The sequence below is a fragment of the Chrysochloris asiatica genome, unplaced genomic scaffold (assembly GCF_000296735.1).
Source record: "Chrysochloris asiatica unplaced genomic scaffold, ChrAsi1.0 scaffold00369, whole genome shotgun sequence".
Taxonomy (NCBI): Eukaryota; Metazoa; Chordata; class Mammalia; order Afrosoricida; family Chrysochloridae; genus Chrysochloris; species Chrysochloris asiatica.
The window spans coordinates 439,394-465,310 of record NW_006408887.1 but is presented as its reverse complement, the minus strand read 5'-3'; the positions used below and the strand labels follow the sequence as shown (position 1 = coordinate 465,310).

General features: G+C 44.5%; 1 protein-coding gene across 1 annotated transcript in view; it reads right to left on the bottom strand.

Moving 5' to 3' along the window:
* Positions 1–25,917, bottom strand: part of WNK2 (WNK lysine deficient protein kinase 2) — a 203,883-nt gene that overhangs the window by 22,654 nt on the left and 155,312 nt on the right. Inside the window, exons 19-23 of the mRNA XM_006876247.1 lie at positions 9,323–10,029; positions 6,165–6,853; positions 2,345–2,559; positions 1,172–1,381; positions 301–399 (exon numbers count right to left, since the gene is read on the bottom strand). Coding sequence (XP_006876309.1) covers positions 301–399; positions 1,172–1,381; positions 2,345–2,559; positions 6,165–6,853; positions 9,323–10,029 — 1,920 coding nt within the window. The remainder of the gene's footprint in view (positions 1–300; positions 400–1,171; positions 1,382–2,344; positions 2,560–6,164; positions 6,854–9,322; positions 10,030–25,917) is intronic.

Genomic DNA, 25,917 nt, shown 5'->3' with positions numbered 1-25,917 from the left:
TACAGAGGGCCCCGGAATGTCTGAGAGATGGGGTGCCCCCACCAAGAGGCAAGGGCGTCTACACATGCTGTGGTGCCCAGGCACAAGTAGAAACATGTGCACGAGCCTTCTGAGGACAGAAAGGATGCTGTCATCCAAAGGAAGAGGCTTGGGCTGTTTCATTTGATAGTGATGGGTGAGCTCAATGGGAGGAAGGAGGGGAAGGCACCTGCCAAACGCATCAAAGGTACCAATGAAGATAGAAAAGGGGGAGAAACCAAGGGACAGTAGGTGATAAAATACAAAAGAACAAATACAGACAGATGGACAAAGACACAGGTCCACTGAGGAATCGGGCACGAGGTTTGCTACTAGATTTATAGGCCACTCTCTCAGACGTTTGGTGGGAAACCGTCCAGCCTGCAAATGAATATAAAGGGAAGAAAACAAAGAGACACTTATCAAGTACAAGTCACTGTGACTATGTCCTACCACACCACCAGTCACATCAGCTGTGTTACTTAACACCATGGCCGCACCTAGCCCAGCCCAGAGGACCAACGCCACTGACCATGTAATGGAAAGGAGGCAACGGTAGGAGCAGAAGAGAAGTAAGCTCCCAGAGGTGAGGGGTGGGACCTTCATGAGAATCACCAAGGTTTCTTTTGATAGAGGTGGTGAAGAGAGTGGGTGAGCACTTTATCAAGCAGCTGCTCACATCCATGGCAGTGCTGAAGAGAGAGCGTTTCCATCTCAAGGATAACGTCCTGCCCAAGAGCCTGGCCCTTCTCCAAGCCACCTTCCTGAGCAGAAGGCCCAGGTGTTTAGCACCATGCTGGCTCCGAGCAGGGAATGGGCAGGGTGGGTGAACCGTCGCAGCAAAATGGACAGAGGTGCCCCATCTGACTCCCCTGGCTGACTCCTCTCCTGGTCATTCGGCTGCACCTCGGGTCCTGGTGGCTCCCCTAGGATCATGCTAGCCAAGCACAGTCTCCCTTAGAGCCACTTGCAACAAGAGTGGCTGATGGCTGGGCAATTCCATTCTTTGCATTCAAAACTAGTGTGTGTTTTTTTTAAAGCGGCCACTCAGCAGACTTGCTGCAGCTCTGTCCTCTACACACTGGCGTGCTCCTGGGGACACCACCAAAGCCCTGGGCTAGCACATGCTTGAGAGTGGAAAGCTGGGAATCACCTTGGCCATGCGCTCCACCTCCGTCACTGGCTAAGCCGGAGCAGATGTCGGAAGACAAGGAAGCTCTCACAGAGCAGGGCTGCTGGGTGTGGACTGCCTTGCCACACGGGTCTGGAGCCGGGGGCGCCGCTGGGCTTTCTGCAGCAGACCCTGCTCCCCCTGGGGCGGGGTCCTCAGCAGGAGGACCTCTGCTGCAGTCTGATAAATGACCTGGGCGGGGAGAGAGGGTGACAGGCCTGATGAGGCACCGATGGCAGGTGCGCAGTGTCTCCCTGCTGCTTGCTGGGTGACCTTGGGGAAGTTCTCTGGCCTGTGGGATTCCATGTTCCCTGGATGCAGCCATGGCCTCTGTATTGGAGCATTGGGAAGTCAGAAAAGTGACCACAGTTTTCATCAGTCACAAATATGAGGTAAAAAAATTCCTGTGATTTCAAGTGCACAGCTAAGGACAAACCCATGCATGTCCTTCTTGTGCCACCCCATTAATTTCAGGATGGACACTGAGGTCACAACACTTATGTATGTCCCCAGCAACACAGAGAGGAGGGCTCTGCACACCACTGAGGGTTTGGACTCCTGTGCTCAAGTGTCACTAGAGAGCTCTGGAGCTGTGGCCAGCAGAGAAGGAACAGCAGTGCACAGTGCAAGGTGTGCAGTTCCTGCAGCTGAGAGGCAAGCCCAGAGCACTTACTACTGATAGGATGGCATCGCTCACAGAGCCAAGGGTCCTCACTCCTACTCCTCCCACCACAGCTCCACAGATGATTAGAAACAAGAACAGAGGGCCAGGTCTGTACTGTGTTGTGCCAGGCTGTAGTGAGCAGCAGGGGGCCCTGAGACCCTCAGCTCAGCAAAAACCAAGCATGAGATTGGATTGGTAGCCTGGGGGCCTCTCAATGCCTAGCGCCAGACTCTGAAAAGCCCCGCCTCTTCCAATCTTCCCTCTCCACATGGAGGACAAGAGGCCCTGGCTTACCCTGGCAATGTCTTTCTCAGCTCTAAGTTAATGAGATTTAGGAAGAAGAAATCTCAAACCCTTTTTCAGGGCCTGGAGGATGTCACAGCCTCCCTGAGCCTGACCTCCCAGCCTCATCGGGGTCCCTCAACCCGATTCCCAGCAATATTTCTACCCATCTCTGTCCCTCAGGACAGACAGGAGGAGCCTCTGCCAACCTGTGCTGGATGCCACGACCTTGAGCTGCTGTACCAGGGGGCTGAGCAGCTTCCCCGCCTTCAGTTTGCCCTTGCTGGCTTTCCTCCGACGGCCAGTAGGGGGTGCTGTGTGGAAAAAGCCCACGTTGTGGGGCAGGGGCTTGCCCAAGCGGCGGTACAGGGCCTCAATCTCCTGCTTCTGCTGGGTCTGTAGCTCTGAGATCTCTTTCAGGTGCCTGGAGGAGGAAGGGAAGAGAGAGGGAGGAAGGCAGGCTTCCCAGCCATCCTTTACAACCACGAGCCAGCCCTTCCATAAAAACCTGTTGTAAGTCAGGAGGGAGGAGTGAGAGGAGAGGCTAGCAGCCTATCCCCAGTCTAATCGCTTCTTCATATGTGCTACATCTGGGCAGCTTTCAGTACCCTGATACCAAACAGGTGCATACAACACGGTACAGAGTAGAGCCCCTAACATGCAGATATGCAGAACCGAACCCACTGCCATTGTTTCTGTTGTTTTGTTATTTTTACAACCCTATAAGGTATGGCATCATAGGATAAGCACTGGACCTCAAGGCTGGTTTGAACTGCAAGGCTGGTGGTTCAAACTCACCAGCCGCTCCTTGGAAACCCTATACAGGGTCGCTATGAGTCAGAACTGATTCAGTAGCACTTAACAATAACAACAACAACATGAAGTAGAATTATTTATATGTATTTTTCTGCCCATAACTTACCCTTCTGTCTTATCCCTGGTAACCATAAAAGAATGTTTCTTTAAGTGTGAACTCTTTTCTTAACTTTTTACAATAGTGGCCAAATACAGTATTTGTCCATTTGTCATTGACTAATTCTACTCAGTAACAAAGATCAAACCACCACTGCTTTTTAATGGGGAAGGAATGGAAGATGTCACGTTTATATTCATGCCTGCAATAAAGGCCCCAGACAGTAACAGCGGTATGACATGTGCATTCTCCTATGTGGTCTTTGTTCTTGTTTATCTTTTTTTGCCAGTCGGACCAACACCTTTGTTGACTGCCCCGATGGTTGTCAGATTTGGGTAGGGAGCCCCCACTATGTAACTAACAAAGAGCCCTTAGTAATGACAAAGGAGCCAAAGGACTGGCTTGTAAAAGCCCTAAAACACAGGCTCTGAAGAGGCTTCCAAGTGGATGAGAGTTCAGAGGGATACCACCATTCTGGGCACAGAAACCTTGTGCTGGAAAGCCTCCCAGACCTGGTTAAGCGCTGTGCAAGGGAGAGCAGCATTGTACAGAGACAAAACAAAACTGAGAGCTGCATCAATGAAGAGCTTGGAGGACAGAGCAGAGTGAGTTGTCCTGGCTGGCAGAAAAACTGTTTAAGACTTGTACTAGCTAGCAGCATACATTCTGTTCCAGAGAGCTGTCATGGAGTATTTCCTGGCTGAAGAGTTTCCTTGGGGAGAGTGAACATCTGTTCTTGGGAGGGTAAGCTCCTGGCCCTTGCCTTATGCGTATCTTCAGTTGCATCCTTTTCTATTATATTAAAATGGTTACAGCAGGTATGGTGTTTCCTATGAGCTCTGTATCTCATTCCAGTGAGAGTTATCAGATCTAAAGAGGACAGCTGGGGGCTGTGTCTGCAGTGCAGAGTTGTGTGGATCTCTGAGTTTGTGGCAGGTATCTGTTGACCTAGCCTCAGGTGGCTAGGGATGAGAAGGGCTGTGTGGGTAGCTGAGATCACATGACCATGCAGCTCCCAGCCTCACATGGATTCAGCTCCTCCTCTTTTAAGACTAAGACAGCAGGTGTTTCCATAGCTAGACACAAGGAAAAAAATCTGGATCAACATTTGCTAGATTTGTTTTAGAAAAATGATTTACTTTAGCTATTAAAAAAAAAAAAATCTTGTGTTTTGCACTCTGCAAATGTCAGGGAAATCCAGCAAAGCACCGCTGCATCTGATGAGCTTTTGGAAAGAAGTGAAGAATTTCAAGCATGTGTGCTGGTAGAAACATGATCAATCACCAGAGGGAGCATTTGATTCAGAATAACATCAGGGCAGATCACTACTTAATAATATATGTGCTCTCCAAAGCCACTTAGTTGCTTCCTCCCAACCTCCCTTGGCAACAGTGTTAAGGAGCCTGACTGCAATGGCACATGCACTTCCGGAGCATCTCCCTGACTTGCTCTCAGGGCACAATGTCCAGCCATCTACAGAGGTGCATCTCAAAACAAGGGACTGAACCAAATGCCCTGGTAGCATGGGAGAAACACCCTCCTCCTGAAAAAGAAGCTCTAGGGTGGGAGTCTGGTAATCTGCACTTGAATGGTCCAGTCTCTGGCAGTTTCAGTTGCATGTGGAAGCTTGAGAATCACTAAACATGTCCCACTGGATGTAACCAAGTTCCCGGGGTTTGGGTTCAAAATGTTCCCCCATCCCCTTCTCAGTGGTTGCCCTTTCATGGGCTGCACAGCTCTCCTGAGCCTGCTTATGTTGGCCTTCTACTTCCTCTTGTTGCTGAGTCCAGACAGGCTACTTGGTCTTCCTTTCAGGTGCCTTCTTGGAGTCAGTCTTTTTCACCTCTAGGCCCTCTGTCACCAGGGATCCCAGGTGTGCAGACCATACACCCACCCTCATGTAGGCTACAGACTCTTATCCTCTGGTACCTATTTTCTCACAACCAGCCTCTTGTGCACCCTCCCTCTCCTCACAGCTGTCAGCATGGCCCTGGCCCAGTGCTCAAACCTGCTCCTGCTATGCTGGATGAGATTCCCCACCCCCATGAGACAAGCCTACATGAAGGCCATAGCAGGAGAGTAGGAAGCTGTGTTCAGAGCACTTGGTAGCACTCTCACCTCAGCTCATCATGGATGTCCCACAGATTCTCCTGCCCAACCACACCAGGCCCTTCTGAGCATCTCTGAGACCAGCCAACATGCATGCCCAGCTTTCCCTTCTTGTCTTCCTTGGTGTCTAAAGCTTGGCAGCACTGGGACAGGTGGGAACACTTAGACATCCATATTAGAGGAGTAGTGGGAGACCACAGAGCAGCAGTGGCTCACTAACAGAATTCTTGGCTTCCACACAGGAGACCCAGGTTTGGTTCTAGGCTAATGCACCTCATGTGCAGCCACCACCACCACCTGTCTGTCACTGGAGGCTTTTGTGTTGTTAGGATGCTGAACAGATTTCAGCAGAACTTCTGGACTAAGATGAACTACAAAGAAAGGGCTGGCAATCTACTTCAAAGAATCAGCCAATACATGGGAGCAAGTTTGATTCCAGCCACATGCTAGAAAGGACAAGGTAGGAACTAGTTAGTACCTTCTACTTGTGTCGATTTCTTAGCCCATTCAAAGGACACCCAAGTCAAAATCACTCTATTCTGAAGGATACCGGCTCTTCTCTCACTGGTGAGTTGAGAACCCACCATACCTCAGTATTGCCTCCTGCATCTAAAGAAAGCTCCGGGGTGTCTGTACCTTTCCAGCCCCTGAACCATGGTGAGGGAGGGATAAAGATATGATGTGTGGAAGGTAAACACTCAGAGATACTGTTTAGACTTTACAGCAGAGGGTAGTAAAGGAAAGGAGTAGGTCTGGCAGGGAGGAGTAGTGAGGACAAGAGTGATGCCCCACCGAGAGATAGGCAGAAGGAAAGGAGAAGCCAGCCAGGCTCAAGGGGACTCTGAGTACGGAATTCCCAAATCAGCCTGGGGACTGCCCCTGCAGCCCTCATCCTGTAGCTTTACTGGAAAGGACTTGCTTGGGCTGGGCTCTATGCCACACCTCCCTGACATCATGCCGCCCCAACCACATCCGCAGCCAGGTTGCAGCCCTGCCCTTACACATACTTCTCTCGCAGACTCTGCAGCTCCTTCTTTATGTCAGGATCCTCGAACTCTGAGTCATTGTCGCTGCTGATGTAGGATGACTGGGAGTGGAAGGAGGTAATGCTGATGGTGGGGACCTTGATGCTGGACCGGCTGGGCATGTCTGGACCCAGTGATCCTGTCCTTGAGGACCGATGCAAGAAGGCAGTGGCCTTCTTGACAAAATCACTGGCCACACTGCTGCTGCTGGGCAGGGAGGCCTGCTTCTGCACCGGGGGCCTCCTCCGTGGGCTCTCTTCTCCAGAGTCACTGGATACAGGTTCACCGGCACCGACCTCAATGGAAGAGGCCGTCTGCACACGCCGGACTGCCAGCTTCACCTCAGGACTGGTGGGCAGCATGTCCAGGTAGACATCAGGTGGGGCTGAGTAGCGTAGGCTGTGGGGTGAGGCCAGGGTCCACTCATCCTGCATGCTGACCACCGAAAAGCGGCCCACAGTTTTGGCTGGCGAGCTGCTGTTCTGATGCCCTGGTTGATTTCTTGGGGAGGCTGAGTCCAGGGAGCTGTGTGTCTGAGGGAGGCCAACCTTACCCTCTGTATCCAGTGTCCCCGTGGAGTGCTGCATGGGCTCAGCTATGGTCTCCCTGGGGGACCCGTCAGCCCAGCCTGTGGATTCCAAATGTGTGGGGACTACCAAAGCTGTAGTATCCTTGGGAGCAAGTTGGGAAGGAAAAGATTCAGTGTGAGCATTAGGGGAAAACAAGCCCAAGTGATCAAGTCCCAGGTCTCTGCCGAGAGTGTGTCTTACCTGCAGGGGGCTGACTGCAGTGGCTAGGTCAGTCACTGCCCATCCACCAGGGCCCAAAGTGCTGCTGAGAGATGATGGCTCTAGACATGAAGACCAAGAACATTATTACTCAGGGATGTCAGGAAACAAGGCAGAGACAACCAGAATGGGATGTCAGCATGCTGGTGGGCAGGGCTGCGAGGCTATGGCCTCGCACAATGTCTCAGACTTGTGGCCTTTGGAGAAGGATCTCATTGTAGAATTTGTGGCTGCCTCTGTTTTCTCATCTAGAGAGTGGGGGCCATGAATCAGCTCACAGCAACTCCATGTTTGTTACAGTAGAACTGTGCACCATAGGGTTTTTAATGGCTGAGTTTTTGGAAGTAGATCGTCAGGTCTTTCTTCTGAGGTGACTTTGGGTGGTCTCAAACCACCAACCTATTGTTGAGCAGCTGAATGCATTAACCATTTGCAGCATATGGGGATATGATATGGGATTTCTGACTAGCTTGCTCAGTGCCCACAGTACTTAAAGTGCTTGCCTACTAACCAAAAAGTCAGCAGATTGAAACCACCAGCCACTCGATGGGAGAAAGGTATGGGTGTCTATGTCTGGAAAGATGTACAGTCTTGGGAAGCTATGGAGGCACTTTGAGTTGAAATCAATTCATTGGTAATGGGTTTGGTTTTTACCTTTGATCCAACGCAGAATGAGCAAGAAGCAGAAAGAGCTGGAGTGTGGGAGCACTGGCCCAGCTGAGACCCTCACAAGGCAGAAACTAGTGGACAGGCCAGGGCTGCTCAGTCCAGGGTTAGGATGGAATCTGGGGCACAGCCCTTAGCTCAGCTCAACTCAACGGATGGAGCTGCCTAGAAGACTAGGAGGGTTGTCTGAAGTCTCCGCTGGAGGCAAGCCTGCTGGACCAATCCTACTGGGGACTTGTGAGGGAACTTTAGCCTCAAACCAGATTCCCAGGGAGACTCAGTCCAGTCTCTGTAGTGTACCCCACAATAAACCTATGGACAATGCTTGATTCCTTTCTTCCAACTGCACCCTTCTATTTCTAGACTGTTCTGCCCACCAGCAGGGTTTACATTTCCAAACTAGAATCCATCTCCTTAGTGCTGCCTGTTTGAGGCCTACCTTCTGAGGTGTGTATTGTGGAGTGGCTCATTTATCTGCAAGTTACTAAACCTCTCTGACACTTGTTTTCCTTACACAGGAAGGCCAGCATAGCATAGTGCAGGCTCAAAGTGGCCCTCAGACAGTCTCTCCTTTTTACCCTCTCAAGGCATTTCTGCTTTGGTTCTCCAAACACTCATGTCTTTAGGTTAAACCAGCTCCTGGTTCTCAAGTATGGACCAGCTCTGGGTGCATCCCCTAGGCCCTCTCCGAGTGGAACATCTGGATGTGGAGGCAACAGACAGATTCTTGCTCTGTGAGTGCAGCCTAACCCCAGGCACCTGCAGCTCACTGCTAAGGCACACCAAACGAGGTGTGCCTATAGGCGCCCTTGGGATGCTAACTCTTATCAATCTCCCAAGAAACTCTAGCCTGAAAAGGAACTCCACACCTTAAAAGATCGGACCAGTTCCTATAAGTTGCAGACATGGGGTATTCAGATAATGAAATGAAAACCAACAGAAGTCCTGCTTTTAGAATCCTCTCAGATGGCCGCAGCCCACTGCAACTTCTTCTAGATGTTAGAACCCTCAGTCCCACTGTCTCTAAAATATCTCTGAACCCTGGTATTTTGAAGCCTTGCTAAGGAAGTGCAGGGGAAGGAATGGTTAGAAATCACATTCTTTAGGAAGTCTGGGAGGGCCAAGACACAGCACCAGATAGCATACCAAATGCTTTTTTAGGGCTCTTATTAATTCACTGGAATTAATTCATTAGCGTGAACTTTCAGTTTATTCTAGAACTCAGTGGGTTCTAATTAAGAGTCATGCTGACTACTGCCACCTTTCAAGAAGGCGGTGCTGCACACTACAGGGGCTGCGGTAAAGGCTGGCGGCCTCCCTGTGAACCTACCCAGGCAAGACCATGGATCTTGCTTTGATTACCTGGTACTAGAGAAGACTGCTCCAGCACACCAACTTGTCCAGCCACCATTTCTGACTTTTCCAACTTCAGGAAGCAACAGGAAAAGAAAACAATGAGTCTCACTTGTTAATATCACCAGTGCTAAAATGTGTACGCTTTTCTTCTCCCTATCTCTGAAGGCTGGCTTCCACTTTGCAGACCCTTACCCCTTTAGGGACTTAACCACAAGGAGTAGAATACACATCCCGGACTACATAGCCTTACAACTGGCCTTTGATGCAAATGTGTGCAGGTGGCCAGACCCACCAGAGACAGCAATGCAGGCCTGGGGCTGTACCACTCACCATAGGCTGGGGAAGCAGGGCAGGCCCTGGGGGCACATCAGCTGGAGCTGATGATGGAGTCTCCATGGTGAAGTCTCTGTCACCCAGCTCCACTGGGGTTCCCGCTGAGGCAGAGGACGTGGGGATGTGCTCCTGGTAGAGCAGGGTACGTAGTTTCTCATCCAGGCTCTTTATGGTGTTGTCCACAAAACCCACCCTGAGGGGTGGCCCTTCTCCATCAGACTCCAGGACTGCAAGGGGCTGGGTGGGAGCAGCGGGCCCTAATGGGGGACTGGGGAGCTGGGAGGTGGCCAGGCTAGGGGGGCTGGGTTCAGACACCAGGGTTGGCTGGTGCTCCCCCTGAGCACTGGCTTCCAAGGCTGAGGCTGACTCTCCCAGATGTTGGCCAAGGCCAAGGGGCTGTGCAGCACACTGGTTATCCAGAGTCTCCACGAGAGTTGAGGGTAGCTCACACTCTCTGCCTGGCTCCTGAGAGGTTCCGGCACTCCTTGTCTGGGTAGCAGTCTCTATTGCTGGCTCTGGCAGGGTGGTGGCTGCTGGTACCACTGTGCCTTGAGGAGGGTCAGTCATGGGCAAGGAGGATGGTACCAAAGGGGCTAGTACCCTGCTGGGGGGGTCACTGAGGCCAGCATGGTTCAGAAGCTGTGGGCCAGCAAGGAGGCCAGGAGGCTCCTTTGAGGACAGCTGGTCTACACAGGGAATTGTATCTAGAAGAAAGAGAAACATACATCTATATCATCCTTCTCTGGGTATCATCCCCATTTTGGTCAAAGGGATGCCTTTTATGATCTGGTCTCGGCCCCAGAACACTTGTCTTTCCTCTGTTTGTCTAACACTCAAAGTTTGTTCCTATTCAGGTCTCAGCACGAGCTCTAACACTTTCCCTAATGTTTTCCGTGGCTCTTTGAGTGGTCCTTTCATCGCACCTACAGGGCCCTGTTTCAATATTATCCCCTTTGGCTGAACCAGTGCCATCATACCCTGCCAACCTCTTTTATTTTCTTGTAATACTTAACCTGCAGATATTACTTGTGACCTGTGTACACCTATCTTTCTGTCTTCAGCACTACATAGTAAGTCCCATAAAACCATGGTTCTTTGACTAGAGTCTGAAAAAGCGTGTGGGTGGCCATGTAAGGTGCAAGTATTGGCCCAGAGCAAAGAAGAGTGAAGAAACCCAAAGAAACACAGAAACAATAAGTCCATAGGGCTAATGGGTCACTCGAACCTCAGCCTCCACAACCTTGACACCAGAACTAGATGGTGCCCAGCTACTATTGCTGACCACCTTGAAAGGGATCACAATAGAAGGTCCTGGAAAGAGAGGGAGAAACATGTGGAATAAAACTCAAAATCATAAAAAAGATCAGATTTACTGGTCAGAATGAGACTGGTGGGACTTCCACGGTATGGTCCTAAGAAACTCTTTCAAGCCTGGAGCCAAACTCATTCCCATAGCTCAACTTTTAGCCAAACAACAGACAAGCCTAAGAGGTGACCAGCTAACCACAGGAGATGACAAAGGCAGCATGTGCACTAGGATAAAGCTCAGGAGGCAGGAAGGGATAGAAAAGAAGGCTGAAAGGAAACTGCAAACACAGGGAGAAAAGGGGAAGCAGCAGTGCTGTTACATGGTGGAGATGGAAATCAATGTTATACATCAAAATGTGCATGAATTGTTGAACACAAAACCAATTTGCTCTGTAAGCTTTTACCCAAACCATGGTAAAAAGCAAAAAAGTAAACAACATGGCTTTTGTCTACTATGTACCTACTGTCCACCAGTCCATGCAACAACAACAACAAATAATAATAATGTAAAAATTAAATGAATCAGTTTAAGCAGTGAGTTGTATAAACTCCTGTCCCAAGGAGTTAGCAAGGCATTCCAGTGGTTCAGACACACACCCTTTGGTAAATTTAGATGCATGAAACACTGGCATCCTATCAAGGCTGGCAAATAAATTTGAAAAGCAAACAATTAAACAGGAAATAAGGACATTTCAGTCTCTACTGTTCTCATTTGGACAGTGAATATCTAAGAGGATGAAAGGAGATGTGGTGATTTCCAAACTCATTTGGTTTTTGAGCCTTAGTTTGTAAAAATAGTTTTCAATTGTGATAAAAAAATACATATATAACACAGCCCTTGCCATTTAAACCAAAAGTCAAGATTACCGGCATATCTGAACTGAGAGATTTCAGACCCAAATGGAAAATTCCTTTTTTAATTAAATTAAGATTTAAATTTTTGCTTTTCTAAAGTAACAATTCACCACCCGTCTGTCAGCTTCTTATACTATGATGGCTTGTGTGTTGCTGTGATGCTGGAAGCTATGCCACTGGTATTTTAAACAGCAGAAAGGTCACCCATGGTAGACAGGTTTCAGCTGAGCTTCCAGATGAGGAGACTAGGAAGGAGAGGAAGACTACTTTTGAATATTTAGCCACTGGAAACCTTATGAATAGCAGTGGGACACATGGGATTTCTGACTAATTTGCTTGATGTTCACAGTGATGAAAGTGCTCGGCTGCTAACCAAGCAAGTCAGCAGTTCAAAACCACAAGCCACTCCCAAGGAGAAAGATGTGACAGTCTATTTCTAAGGATTTACAGCAGTGAGAACCCCATGGAGTCAATTTGAGTTGGAATCAATTCAGTGGCACTGGGTTTGGTTTGTACCTATGTCCTGTGCAGAAAAGGCTGGAGTGTGGGAGCACTGGCCCAGCAGAGACTCTCACAAGGCAGAAATCAGTGGATAGGTCAGGGCTACTCAGCCCAGGGTTAGGATGGTATCTGGGGGCACAGTCCTCAGCTCAACTGGGGCCAGATGGAGTGGCCTATGAGGCTGGAAAGAACGACTAAATAGTCCGTATACGGAATATTGGAACATAAGGAAGAGCACCAGAATATTGTCAGATATAGTGCCAGAACATAAGCCCCTTAGGTTGGAAGGCACTCAAAATACGACTGGGTCAGAGCTGCATCCTCAAAGTTGACTTGATCGTGATGATGCAAATGGAGTAAAGCTTTCAGGACCTTGATTTGCTGATGGAGCACAACTCAAAATGAGAAGAAACAGCTGAAAATATCTATTAATAAACAGGACATAGAATGTTGAATCTAGGAAATTTAAAGTTGCCAAAAATGAAACAGAACACATACACATTGATATCCTAGGCACTGGTGAGCTGAAATGAACTGGTATTGACCATTTTCAATCTGACAATCACAAGGTTTACTATGCTGTCAATGACAAACCGAAAAAGAATGGTGTCACACTCAAGATCAAAAAGAACATTTCAAGATCTAGCCTATGTTGTCTGTGATAGGATAATATCCATATGCCTACAAGGAAGACCAGTTAATAGCACTATTATTCAAATGCAAGCACCAAACACACAAGTCAGTGATGATGAAATGGAAGAATTCTACCAAATTCTTCAGTTTGAAATTGATAAAAACATGCAATCGAGATATATTGATAGTTACTAGTGATTGGAATGAAAAATATAATCTTGGTGATAGAAATGATGCTGGAAATCACATGATAGAATCTTGCAAGACTAATGACTTATTCATTGCAAATACGTTTTTTAAAACAACATGGACCTCACCAAATAGAATACACAGATATCAAATTGACTGGATCAGTGGAAAGAGAGAGTGGAAACACTCAATATCATTAGTCAAAACAAGGCACACTGTGGAAGAGACCATTAATTAATTGCTCATATGTAAGTTCAGTCTGAAGTTGAGGAAAATTAAAACAAGCCCATGAATGCCAAAACAAGGCTCTGGAATTGATGGAATATACAAATTGAAATATTTCAGCAAACCAATAAAGCACTGAAAACATTCATGCATCTATGCCAAGAAATTTGGAAGAGATCCATATTTGTGCCCATTCCAAAGCAAGGTGACCAAATGGAATGTGCAAATCATTGGACAATAGCACTAATATCACATACAAGTACAGTTTTGTGAAAAATAATGAAAAAGTGCATGCAATATTGACAGGGAACTGCCAAAGGTTCAAGCCAGATACAAATGAGGATGTGGAATGAGGAATATCATTGCTGACATCAGATGGATCTTGGCTGAAAGCAGAGAATACCAGAAAGATGTTTACCTGTGCTTTATTGACTATACAAAGACCCTCAACTGCATGGATCACAACAAGCTTTGGACAACATTGCAGAACATGAGTATTCTGGTATTAAGTAATTGTGCTCATGAGGAACCTGTAAATAGACCAAGAGGCAGTCATTTGAACAGAACAAAGGAACACTGAATGCTTTAAAATCAGGAAAGTTGTGTGACAGCGTTGTATTCTTTCACCATACGTATTCAATCTGAGCAATTAATCTGAGAAACTGGATTATATGAAGAAAAAGGTGGCACCAGGACTGGAGGAAGAATCATTAACAACCTGCAATATGCAGATGATACAACCTTGCTTGCTGAAAGTGAAGAGGACTTGAAACATTTACTGATGAAGATCAAAGACCACAGCCTTTTGTATGGGTTGCACTTCAATGTAAAGAAAACAAAAATTCTCAACACTGGACCAATAAACATTATGATAAATGGAGAAAAGATTGAAGCTATTGAAGACGTCATTCTTCTTGGATCAACTATCAACACTCATGGAAGCAGCAGTCAAGAAATCAAATGATGTATTGCATTCGGCAAATCTGCTTCACAAGACCTCTTTAAAGTGTTCAAAAGCAAAGATGTCAGTTTTAGGACTAAGGTGCACCTGATTCAAGCCATGGTATTTTCAATAGCTTCATACGGAAGTTGGACAGTGAGTTAGGATAATTGTAAATTGATGCATTTGAGTTATGGTGTTGGAGAAGAAGAGCACACAAATGTGTTGGTAGAATACAGCCAGAATGCTCCTTAGAAGCTAGATGGTGAGATTTTGTCTCTCATACTTTGGACATATTATCAGGAGGGACCAGTCCCTGGAGAAGGACATCATGCTTGGTAAAGTGGAAGGTCAGCAAAAAGTAGGAAGACTCCCAACGAAACGGGTTGGCTCAGTGGCAGCAGCAATGGGCTTGAGCATAACAACTGGTATTGTTATGAGGCTGGTGTAGGACTGGCCAGTGTTTTGTCCTGTTGTGTATAAGGTCGCTGAATTGGAACCAACTCGGTGGCACCGAACAGCAACAATAACAACAACAAAGAAGTACTCCACTCTTTTTGTCACAGTTTTAGTGCTTAAAAACCAAAGAAAGGGCACAGATCAAGACTTCTAATCTGGATAAAGAATTGCTTGCTGCCTGTTGTATTCTGTGCAGCTGGCCCCAGGGAAGGCACCTAGGTCAGCAGGAGGATAGGAGACAGAACAGATAAGTGTTTAATAAGATGGTTCTTGTTGTTAAGTGCCCTCGAGTCAGTTCTGACTCAAAGCGATCCTGTATAGGGCTTCTGAGGAGTGCCTGGTGAGTTTCAACTTTCTACCTTGTGGTTCAAATTGACCTTGCTGCCCAGTGCTTTATCCCACAGCGCCACACCAGGAATTCTTAAGGAGGCTAGAGCCTGTATATAATGTTGCAGTTAAGATAGGTATATATCAAGTCTTAGTTCATGTCCCGACTCCCATATTTCAGTCACTAAGGTTTTTCCACTATTAGCCCTTTGTAAGTCTGTAACTAAGGTAGACTGAATGGGTGCTAGTAGCATAGTGGATTACGAATTGGGCTGATAACCATAAGGTCAGCAATTTGAATCCACCAGATGCTCCATGGGAGAAAGATAAGACTGTAAACCTCCTGTAAAAATTGACAGCCTAGGAAACTTTATACAGGGTACCTGTGAGTCAGAACCGACTCTCTGACACACAATGATAACAAGGTAGGCTGAGTCCTGGGGATAAGGAGACAGAATGAAATTGTAACAGAAAATTGTTGTTGTTGTGAAGTGCTGTCGAGTCAATTCCGACCCATAGCGACACTGTATAGGGTTTCCAAGGAGCACCTGGTAAGCTTGAACCACCAACCCTGCATTTCAAACGAGTGTGCAGCCTGATGCATTAGTCCACAGAGCCACGACAGAAAATCAACCCCTGACAAAATGCTTTGTTCAACAACCCTTGAGATTTAACAATCTTAGAATACATGAAATGAGCTTACTGACATGCTTAAGCTTGTAGTTTAACAAACCTTTTAAACTTTTTCCACGTTTTCTTTCCCTCCTAAGTGCTGGCAAGCATAACTCCTTTCTGCAAAAAAACCGCTTACTTTTGTGTCCATCCCTCAGTCCCTGCAATTTGGAACATTGTACATCTTACATGGCTGGCTGTAATGTCTCCCCACTTCAAAATGATTCTATGCCTCCAATAAATTTCTATTTTAATTTCTAGCAGGGCATCAGTCTAATGCTTTCACTAACACAGTCCCAAACAGAAACTCAGAACCCCAGAGGCAATATCTCTCTAATTTCCCTTTCCCTCAGTCCATGGTAACAACTAATAAATGTTTGTCTCTGTACATTTGCCTATTCTGTATATTTCATATAAGTGGGATCATGCAGAGTTCTTTTGTCTCTGACTTACTAAATTCAGCATTGTATCTTCAAAGTTTATACATGTTCTAAACATGTATCAAGAATTCCTTTCTCAAAAAAAAAAAAAGAATTCCTTTCTCTTTAGGACTGGATATGATTCCACTGAACAAAATACCACATTTTGTGTATCCATTCATTTGTTGATGGACATTTGGACAGTGTCTACCTTCTGCCTACTGTAGGTAATGCTGCAATATTAATTAATATTATTAAGATGTCAATACTATACAAAGTAATCTATAGATACAACATATATATGCATATAGATAATGGAATAGAATTGAAAGTCCAGACACAAATCCATGTATCTGTGGTCAATTGATTTTTGGCAAGGGTGCCATCCAATGGAAAAGAAAGTTTTTTAAATTAACAGTACTGAGACAACTGGATTTCCACATGCCAAGAAGGAAGTTGGACTCATACCTTCAACCACATACAAAAATCAATTCAAAATGAATAAATGACCTAAACGTAAGAACTAAAACAAAAAACCTTATAAGGAAACACAGGTGTAAATCTTTATGACCTTGTTTTTGACAATGGATTCCTAGAAATGACACCAAAAGTAGTAAGAAAAAAGAGATAAATTGAGTTTTGTCAAATTTAAAAATTTTTGTGTATCAAAGGACATTACCAGAATGTGAAAAGATAACTAATAAGAGAAAATATTTGGGAACCATATATCTAACATAGTTTTAATGTCCAGAATATATGAAGAACATACAAAACTCAACAAGAAAAAGACAAACTACCCCATCACACAATGGGTAAATGGTTTGAATACACATAGCTCTAAAAGAGATATACAAATGGCCAAAGAGCATTTGCGAAGGTGCTCAACCTCATTAGTCATTGTTGTTGATGTTAAGTGCTGTTGAGTCCGCTCAGACTCATAGTGACCCTCTATATTGTACAGGGTTTCCAAAGAACAGTAGGTAGGTTTGAACTGCCGACCTTGAAGTTAGCAGTCCAGTGTTTATATACAGTGTCACACCAGGACTCCATTAGCCATGGTTGTTGTTATTAAATGCCATCAAGTTGGTTCTGACTCATAGCTACCCAGTATAGGGTTTCCTAGGAGCGACTTGTAAATTTGAATTGCTGATCTTCCCACTAGTCGTTGTTGTTAAGTGCTGTCAAGCCGATTCCGACCCATAGTGACCCTGTATAGGCTTTCCAAGGAGCAGCTGGTGAGCTTGAACCACCGACCTTGCAGTTCAAATGGCTTTGCAGTCTGTGCATTAACCCACAGTGCCACACCAGGGCTCCCACTAGTCATTTGTTGTTGTTGTTGTTATTAAGTGCGGTTGAGTCAATTCCGACCCATAGTGACCCTGTATAGGGTTTCCAAGGAGTAGCTGGTGAGCTACACTGACCTTGCATTTCAAACAACTTTGCAGTTTGATGCATTAGCCCACAGCACCACATTAGTCGTTTGTTGTTCTTAAGTGTCGTCGAGTCGATTCCGACCCATAGCGACCCTGTATAGGGTTTCCAAGGAGCAGCTGGTGAGCTTGAACTGCCAACCTAGCAGTTCAAATGGCTTTGCAGTCTGTGCATTAACCCACAGTGCCACACCAGGACTCCCACTAGTCATTAGGGGAATGTAGTTTACATTACACAATAAAATACTTCTAGCCGCTTTCCACAATATCTATGGATATTATCCTGACATAGCATTGTACTTCAAGACAAAGATTGTGAAAAGCTCTTTTTGATGATGAAAGCCACACCATTCTGCTTCAATTTTGCATTCTTGATGCAAAAACCATGTGGACACTGTGTCTGACTTTCCTGGCTTCACAAGGGGGAAAGAGAACCAAATTCAAAATAAGCCCAAGGCCGATTCCTATAAAGCAAAGTCAGACATGCTTCCACCCTACAATCTTCTTTATTCTATTCTGACACCAATCACTCCCCCTCTACCCCAGCACTCTCTGCTTCATATTTGGGTTTGATAATCTACTGCAATGGCCACACACAGAACTCATAACAATGCTCACAATGATTGGGGTTTATTAGGGAACTGAACAGAGTGTATTTCAAGATCAAAACCAACTCAGGGTGCAGCAGTTCTCCAGTCAGGAATGCCTCTTATTTGTCATACTGCAGGTAAGCATCACTCTTGTCTTCAGTCTTTCAGCCATGTGGTCCCTTGGCCTCTACCTCAGTCCATCAGCTTAGTGCTGTCCACAGCTGCTCTGTCTCTCTATGCCACTGCCTCTGACATCGCCACTTTTCTAGGTAGGGATCTCAGGCTCCACTCTTGCTCTTTCTTCTTGATGGTCCAGGGATCTTCCATCTCTGCTTTTGAGATGACTGCTTTTATACCTAGCTGGAGGGCAAAACTAACCAATCCCAGCCTTAGAGTTCTGACTACCTTATTGCATGGTCCCACGGCACATAACATCATCAACAACAACCAAATCTCTTGGTGGGAATTAAGAAGATATTTGATAGAAAAGTCATATCCAGTAAATTCAAGTTACCATACTTGGCATGGTAAACCATATGATTGTCTGATTCTAAATGGTAAATACCAGTCCATTTCAGATCACTAATGCTTACAATATTGATCTTTATGCATCCCCTTTCATTTTTGACAACTTCTAATTTATTATATTATATTCATATTTCTTATATTTCACATTCCAATTACTAATGGATATTTGCATTGTTTCTTCTTATTTTGAAATGTGCCAAATTAGCAAATGAAGATCCTAAAAGCTTTTGCTTCCTTCACATCATTAAGGTCAATTTCACTTTGAAGACATAGCTCTTTTTTGAGTGTCTTCCAACCTGAGGGGCTCATCTTCTGGTACTATATTTGACAATGTTATATTGTTATTCATAAGGTTTTCAATGGCTAACCATTCATAAATGGCCTGCCTCTCCTTGTTCTTAGTGTCTTAGTCTGGAAGCTCCACTGAAATCTGTCATCTGCTGGTATTTAAAATACCGGTGGCATAGATTCCAGCACCACAGCAACACACAAGCCACCGCAGTATGACAAAGTGACAGACGAGTAGCTCAAACATGCAATTAAGATGAATCTGTCATTACTGGTGATTGGAATGTGAAAGCTGGAAACAAAAAGAAAGGATCAGTAGTTGGAAAATAAGGCCTTGATGATAGAAATTATACTGGAGATTACACGACAGTATTTTGCAAGACCAACAATTTATTCATTGCAAATACCTTTTTTTTTTGGACAACAAAAACAGTGACTATACAATGTGGACCTCACCAGATGGAATGAATACACAAGGAATTAAACTGACTACATCTGTGGGAAGAAAACCTTTGGTAGCACAGTGGGTTATTAGTTGGGCTACTAATTGCAAGCTCAACAGTTTGAAACTACTCCTCGTTCTGTGGAATAAAGATGAGGCTTTCTATCTCTGTAAGGAGCTCTGGTAGCGTAGTGGTTACGAATCGGGCTGCGAACCTTAAGGTTAGCGGTTCGAAACTACCAGCCACTCCGCGGGAGAAAGATGAGGCTTTCTACTCCCGTAAAGATTTACACCCTCGGAAACCCTGTACAGGGTCGCTATGGGTCGGAACTGACTCGACGGCACTTAACAACAACAAGGATTTATAGCTGTGGAAACCCTATCCAGGGTCACTATGAATCAGAACTGACTCCATGGTATATAACCACCATACACATGTACCTCACAAGATATAATACACAACACAGGAATCAAGCTGATTATACCTGTGGGAAGAGAAGCTGAAGAAGCTCAATATAATCAGCCAAAATAAGAACAGGGGCCAACTGTGGAACATCATTTAAAATTAAAAAAAATTTTTAAAAATGTTTTATTGTGAATTATGTGATAGATTACATGGGAGAACATTAGCTTTACATTCATCCTATTGTATATCGTTTCATTGCCATGGTTACAAGCCCCTCCATGCATCATCAGCCAACCAAAGGATATACACTACAAGCCTGCACCCCTGGTCGTCAGCACACAGCCCCGCTCTCTCTCTGGGTCTAAAGTCCCCAGCCACTCCATCTCTCCACATCATCGTCTATGCCTCCATCTCTGGCATCACTGATTCTCTGGGTAGGGTCCCTCTCTCTGCTCTTCTCCCTTGATGGTCCCAGGGACCTCTGCTCCTAGACAGCAAAGTCAATCACTCCCCTCCTTTTGCTACCAAACATCTACCTTTACATTTCCAACCCTCACAATCAGTCCTGATAATAACTATTTACTATTGTATCATAAGAGATCTATCTGCATCTCCTTTCATCAACCCTGCCCATACAGAATGGATACCACTCAGTGGAGATTCTACCTTCCTCCATGCCGTCTGGACCTAGGCTCCCTCTTGAAAGCTTGTTAGCCAGTCACTTCTTGCCTTTGTAGGCCCTCCCATTTTGGATAGCCAATGTCCAAGTTGCCCATCCCTGTCTACTCTGTGTATGGAGGGGGTGGGAATGATCCTCGCTATAAAGATTCACTCCCTCTTTTGAGCTACTGCATCCATAGGTGTAGGTCAAGTTCATCAAATTGTATCAGATTACTCTTTTTCTCCTCTTCTGTCTTCTTCTAGTTCTGCTCTGATCATCCAGTCTACAAGTGTGGGTGTTCTTATGCATATGCCCTCTCTTCTTATCAGTTGGATGCTTCACTCCCCACTCTAGTCCTCTGTGGCTATGTCACTGACTCTGGGGCCAAGAGTCCCCAGGTCTTGCCACACTTGGCCAACCAGGTCTCCACCCAGATTCACAGAAGTCTATTGAACGTTGTAGGGCTTAGCTCTCAACTTCATTGCTGTTTGTCCCTCACTTCCCCTTATCGGTGACAAACGTGGTCACCAATCAGAGCGTGTATTCCTATTGAGTCTTAGTCTTAGAAGGGTGTTTGCCCTGAGGGGACCCAACCACTTGCCTTGATGTCTCCTGGGTGAGCAATTTGCTTGTTCTTGTAGTAATCTGTCGGACTGCCTATATTGTTTTGCATTTTTCCTGTCTGTCTTTCTTACAAGATGTGTCTTCTGTTCTTCTAGCCACTCCAGGCTGGTCTGTTTGTCCTTTCAAGTGGAAATTTCCCACCTCAGAAGATTCTGGATGTGGTTCAGGATTCCACTTATGGTCTTATGTAATGCAGTGGCTCTGCAGGAAGCCTCCTTCACTGGGCACATTGTAGCCCCATTTTAGGTATTCCAACCAGTTATAGGCAGAAGACAGACTTAAATGCTTTCTATGGTGATATTTCTGGCTATTCCTTTCCCATCAAGTGTCTATTTTATAATGGTATGCCAGGGAAAGCAAGATTCAAAAGACAGCCAAGCATCTTAACATTATTTCCCCCCTCTTTCCCATTCCAACCATGTCTCAATCCCTGTATACCAGAGCCCTGCTTGGAACATAATTTTTTTTATATGCAAGGTCAGGCTGAAGAAAATTTAAATTACTTCACAACATCCCAAATATAACCTGCATTCAGAGACTATCTCAAGAACAGATTTGATGCATTACACACTAATGACTGAAAACCAGAAGAGTTATGTGATGACATCAAGAACATCAGACATGAGGAAAGCAAATGGTCACTAAAAGACAGAAAAAGAAGAAAAGACAAAGATGAATAGCAGAAGATACTCTGAAACTTGTTTGGGGCGTAGAGAAGCTAAAGCAAATGGAAGAAATGATGATGCAAAGAGCTGAAAAGGATGGTCAGTATTTTGTTAGGCTTTGCATTGGGTCACTATGAGTGGGAACTGACTTGACGGCACCTAACAACCACAACAACAGGAGCCAGAGAAAAGCAGAGTCTATGTTTAGATGGCCCTGAGCTTCTGTCAATTTTTGTGGAATAATTTAGATGTAGACAATCATAGTTACAACATGATGAACATTACCAATATCAATGAATTCTACATGTAAAAAATGTTGACTTGACAAATGTTCTATTATACCTATTTACAATAAAATAGAAAAATGTAAAAGCATAAACCTCCAGTGAAACAAGTTATATTAAAAACCACGATAAAAATAAAAACCACACAGACAAAATGTTGTAATGTTAAAATGAACATCCCATTTATATAACACTAAACTGGAATTATATTGAGAAATCAGGACAGCAATTCAATCTGAGTGTCTACTACATGACATGAATTACACATTTATTTCCATTTAAGGACAAGTTAATATTGGAGCAGATACAGAAGAAAGCCTACCTTAAGTTGGTACCAATTCAAACAAGGTGACAATTTCCTTTAGAGAATTTTGTGTGGAGATGAATGGAGAGCTGCAAACAATGGTGATGCCTGGGGCCCATCCTTGGGAATTCAAACTTAATTACATAAGGTGGGGCCTGGGCTTCTGTCCTCACTACTATTCCTACTATTTTACCTTTCACTATTTCTTTCTTCTTTCACTTCTCTCCCTCTCCTCCACTTCATTCATCTCCGTCCCCTTCCCCCCAACAAAAGACTCTCCAGTGGAATATTGAAAATAAAAAGGTGCTAATTGGCATCCTTATCTGTTCCAAGTCTCAAAAAGAAAATGTTCATCTCACCACTAAAGACATTTGTGATTTTAAAGATAGATATTCTTTATCAGAAGAGCCCTGGTGTGGCACTGTGGGCTAATGCGTTGGACTGTAAAGTCGGTTTGAACCACAAGGTTGACAGTTCTAGCTCACCAGTCACTCCTTGGAAACCCTATACAGGGTCGCTATGGGTTGGAACTGACTCAATGGCATTTAACAACCACAACAATCAGATTAAAGACACTCTTCTTTACTTCTATGTTCTTATTTTTAGACATGAATGCTGAATGGATTTTATCAAATGTTCTTATCCACTTTTTGAAATGATCATAAATTAAACCAACCTTTCACTTGTGAAATCAATGCAATTTAGTAATTTGTTTTATCTGTTTAATATATCATTGGGTTCAAAACGATACTATTTTGTTAAGGATTTTTACACGTACTGATTGGACAGACCTGTCATCTCGCTCTTGTAATGTCCTTGTCAGGTTTTCATTAAGCTTGTTTCAGTAACGCTATAGGACTACCAATCACAAGGTTGGTGGTTCAAATGCTCCTCAGATGCCCTATACAGGGTCGTTATGCGTCAGAACTGACTTGGAGGCACTTAACAACATGAAGTTTCATAAAATAAACTGGAGAGTCTTCTTTTTCTCTTCTCTGGAAGACTGGGTATGATTAGTACTATTTCTTCCTTATATATTTGCTGAAAGTCATTTGAGATAGATGTTTTCATTACATTGTCTTATAATTAAGCACACATACTATATGCATGTATGTGTGTGTGCATGCATACACTCTGATCAGAGAAAGGGCAACAACAATTTCTTATGCTATCTGTTTTGATCTCTTTCCATGACCTTTTCTTTCTATTTTAACTTTTTATCATGAATTGGGTGCAGGTTTACAGAGATCAGTTTTCCATTCAATAGGAACTGGACAATAAGCACATATACATTTCATCTCATTAACTGCAATCCCTACAATATAACATCACTGATCCCACCTCCTCCCTGTGTTTTCTATTTCCATTCATTTCTTTCCTAGCCCTTCTAAACTTTGTCCTTGAGTAAATGCTGCCTTTTTAAAAAAAATCTCAAATGGGTGATTATTCTAAGGTTTGCATACTTCCCTAGTGTTACTGTTTCCTTATAGAACTGTCTCACTGTTTGACTGAAAATTGATCCATGGGAGTGAGTTCAGTTCAGACTAGGGGCACAGTCTCAGGGGTTTCACCAGTCTCTATGTGACCAGAAAGCCTAGTCTTTTCATGATTTTGTGTTTTATTCCACAGTTTCTCCCACTCTATCCAAATCCTTCTATGTGACCCTTCTGAAAGCAGTTGGTAGTGGTAGTTGGGCACCACTGGTTTTTCTGGTCATAGAGGCTGATGTTTTTGTGGTCCATTAGTCCATCAGACTAATTGTTTCCATCTGTCTTCAGTATCTTCACTCTTCTTTCCTCCGGACAGGGAGAGACCAAGAGATGCACCTGATCTAGAGTTTTAAGAATCCAGTCACTACTTACCAAAGTAGGATGTCTTTGTGGACTCACCAAAGTAGGATGCCAGTTGACCTCGGTGTACTCCAAGACTATGGTCCTGAGCCCCAGGCCTACTGACTCATTTCCTCAAGGTTTTTCATTATGTCTAAGAGGTTTACATAACTTTGACCCCTTGGAGGAGTCCTGGTGTGGTGCTATGGGTTAATGTACTGAACTGCAAAGTCGGCTTGAACTGCAAGGTCGGCGGCTTGAACTGCAAGGTTAGCTTGAACCACAAAGTCGGTGTTTCAAGTTCACCAGCCACTCGTTGGAAACCCTATACAGAGTCACTACGGGTAAGGACAGTTCTGGGATAGCACTGCGGGTTAATGCACTGGACTGGAAGGTAGGTTTTGAACAACAAGGTCAGTGATTCAAGCTCACCAGCCGCTCCTCAGAAACCCTATACAGGGTTGCTATGAGTCAGAACTGACTCGACAACACTTAACAACATAATGGGTCAGAACAGACGCTCAATGGCACTTAACAACAACAACAACAACAATGTTCCACCTCATCATTTCCATTACCTTCTGAGCAGTCTGTTTCCCTCTGTGCCTTTGGGCACAGTTCTCCTCTATTCATATGATTGCCTCTGTCCATTTCCTTGTATCAGTAATTATCTCTCTTATTCAAAATTTGAGTCAGTCACCTTTCTCATTATCATGAATATTTTTGGTTTTTCATATGCAGCACTCTGAATTTTCTTTAGGGAACAAATGTCCCCTACTTTCAATTCCAGGAGTGTTGTGCAACCTAGGCCTGAGTGAATCTGTGCATGCCATCCACTTGGCCACATAACTGCTTTAAAGACAGATATGTCCTGGTTCAACATATAAATGGAAAAAAATCCTTAGCATGATTTTCTTGACTTTTTTCTCACCAATGCAATTTCAATTTTTAAAAGCTTTGTCATAATACCCACCCCCTGCCATTGTCCTATGTCCTTCAAGAAAATCTATCAAAAGTTACCCCCCTTGGATTTACAAAAAAAATCACCATAGCCTTCCAAACTGGCTTCTCTGTCTTGAAGTTAGCTTACTTAGCAAATCCCCTCAGAAGACACTGCTTTGATTGGACCCTGCTCTCTGGATTGTATTGGTAAATTCAAGACTAGCCCCTGGTTATGATTTGTTTCACACAATTGTCTTAATTAGCTTTATTTTTGCTTAAAGAGCTGATGGAAAGATAAGCTGTTTGAGCTAGCTGATTGTACAATGCTTTTGGCACCTATTTCAGCCAAGCTGTTCACGGGAAATTCTGTGTGAGATCCCAATCACGAGCTATGGCATCAGTGGTAATTCTTTAGTCTTCCTTCACCAGCTTCTGGATTTTAGCCATAGTTCCTTTTTATTTGTCAAGATTGATGGTCTTCTCTCTCTTTGCCCATCTTTGAAGTGTTCCAGACCTCTCTACTCCCTTGAAATGCTTGATCCATTTTAAAACTTTTGTTTTCCACGAGGCAGCAGGCCTGTAAACTTGTGGCAAAGCCTCAATGATTTGGGAAGCTGTCCACTTGAGTTTTGTTACCCTTTTCCCAAATCACTCAAAGGAAATTCTAGAACTGAAAAATAATCAAAATTAAAGTTAACACACTCATATAGTTCACAAGGAGTCCTGGTGTGGTACTATAGGTTAAGCACTGGAATGCTGACCACAAGGCCAGTAGTTCAAACCTAGGGTTGCTATGAATCAGAACTGATTTGATGGCACTTACTACAACAAAAATAACTCAAAAAACAATGCTCTATACCCTATTTTTATGAATAGCAACTATGGTCTTAAAAATTTATAAGCAACAAAGGCAAGCAAATCAGATTAAGCTTGGATTTCTCAACAGAAACCATGAAGGCAAGAAGGCAATGGGAAGAGATATATAAAACCCTGAAAGAAAAAAACTGCCACACAAGAATCCCCTACCCAGCAAAGCTGTCAATCAAATACGATGGTGTAATCAAAACATTC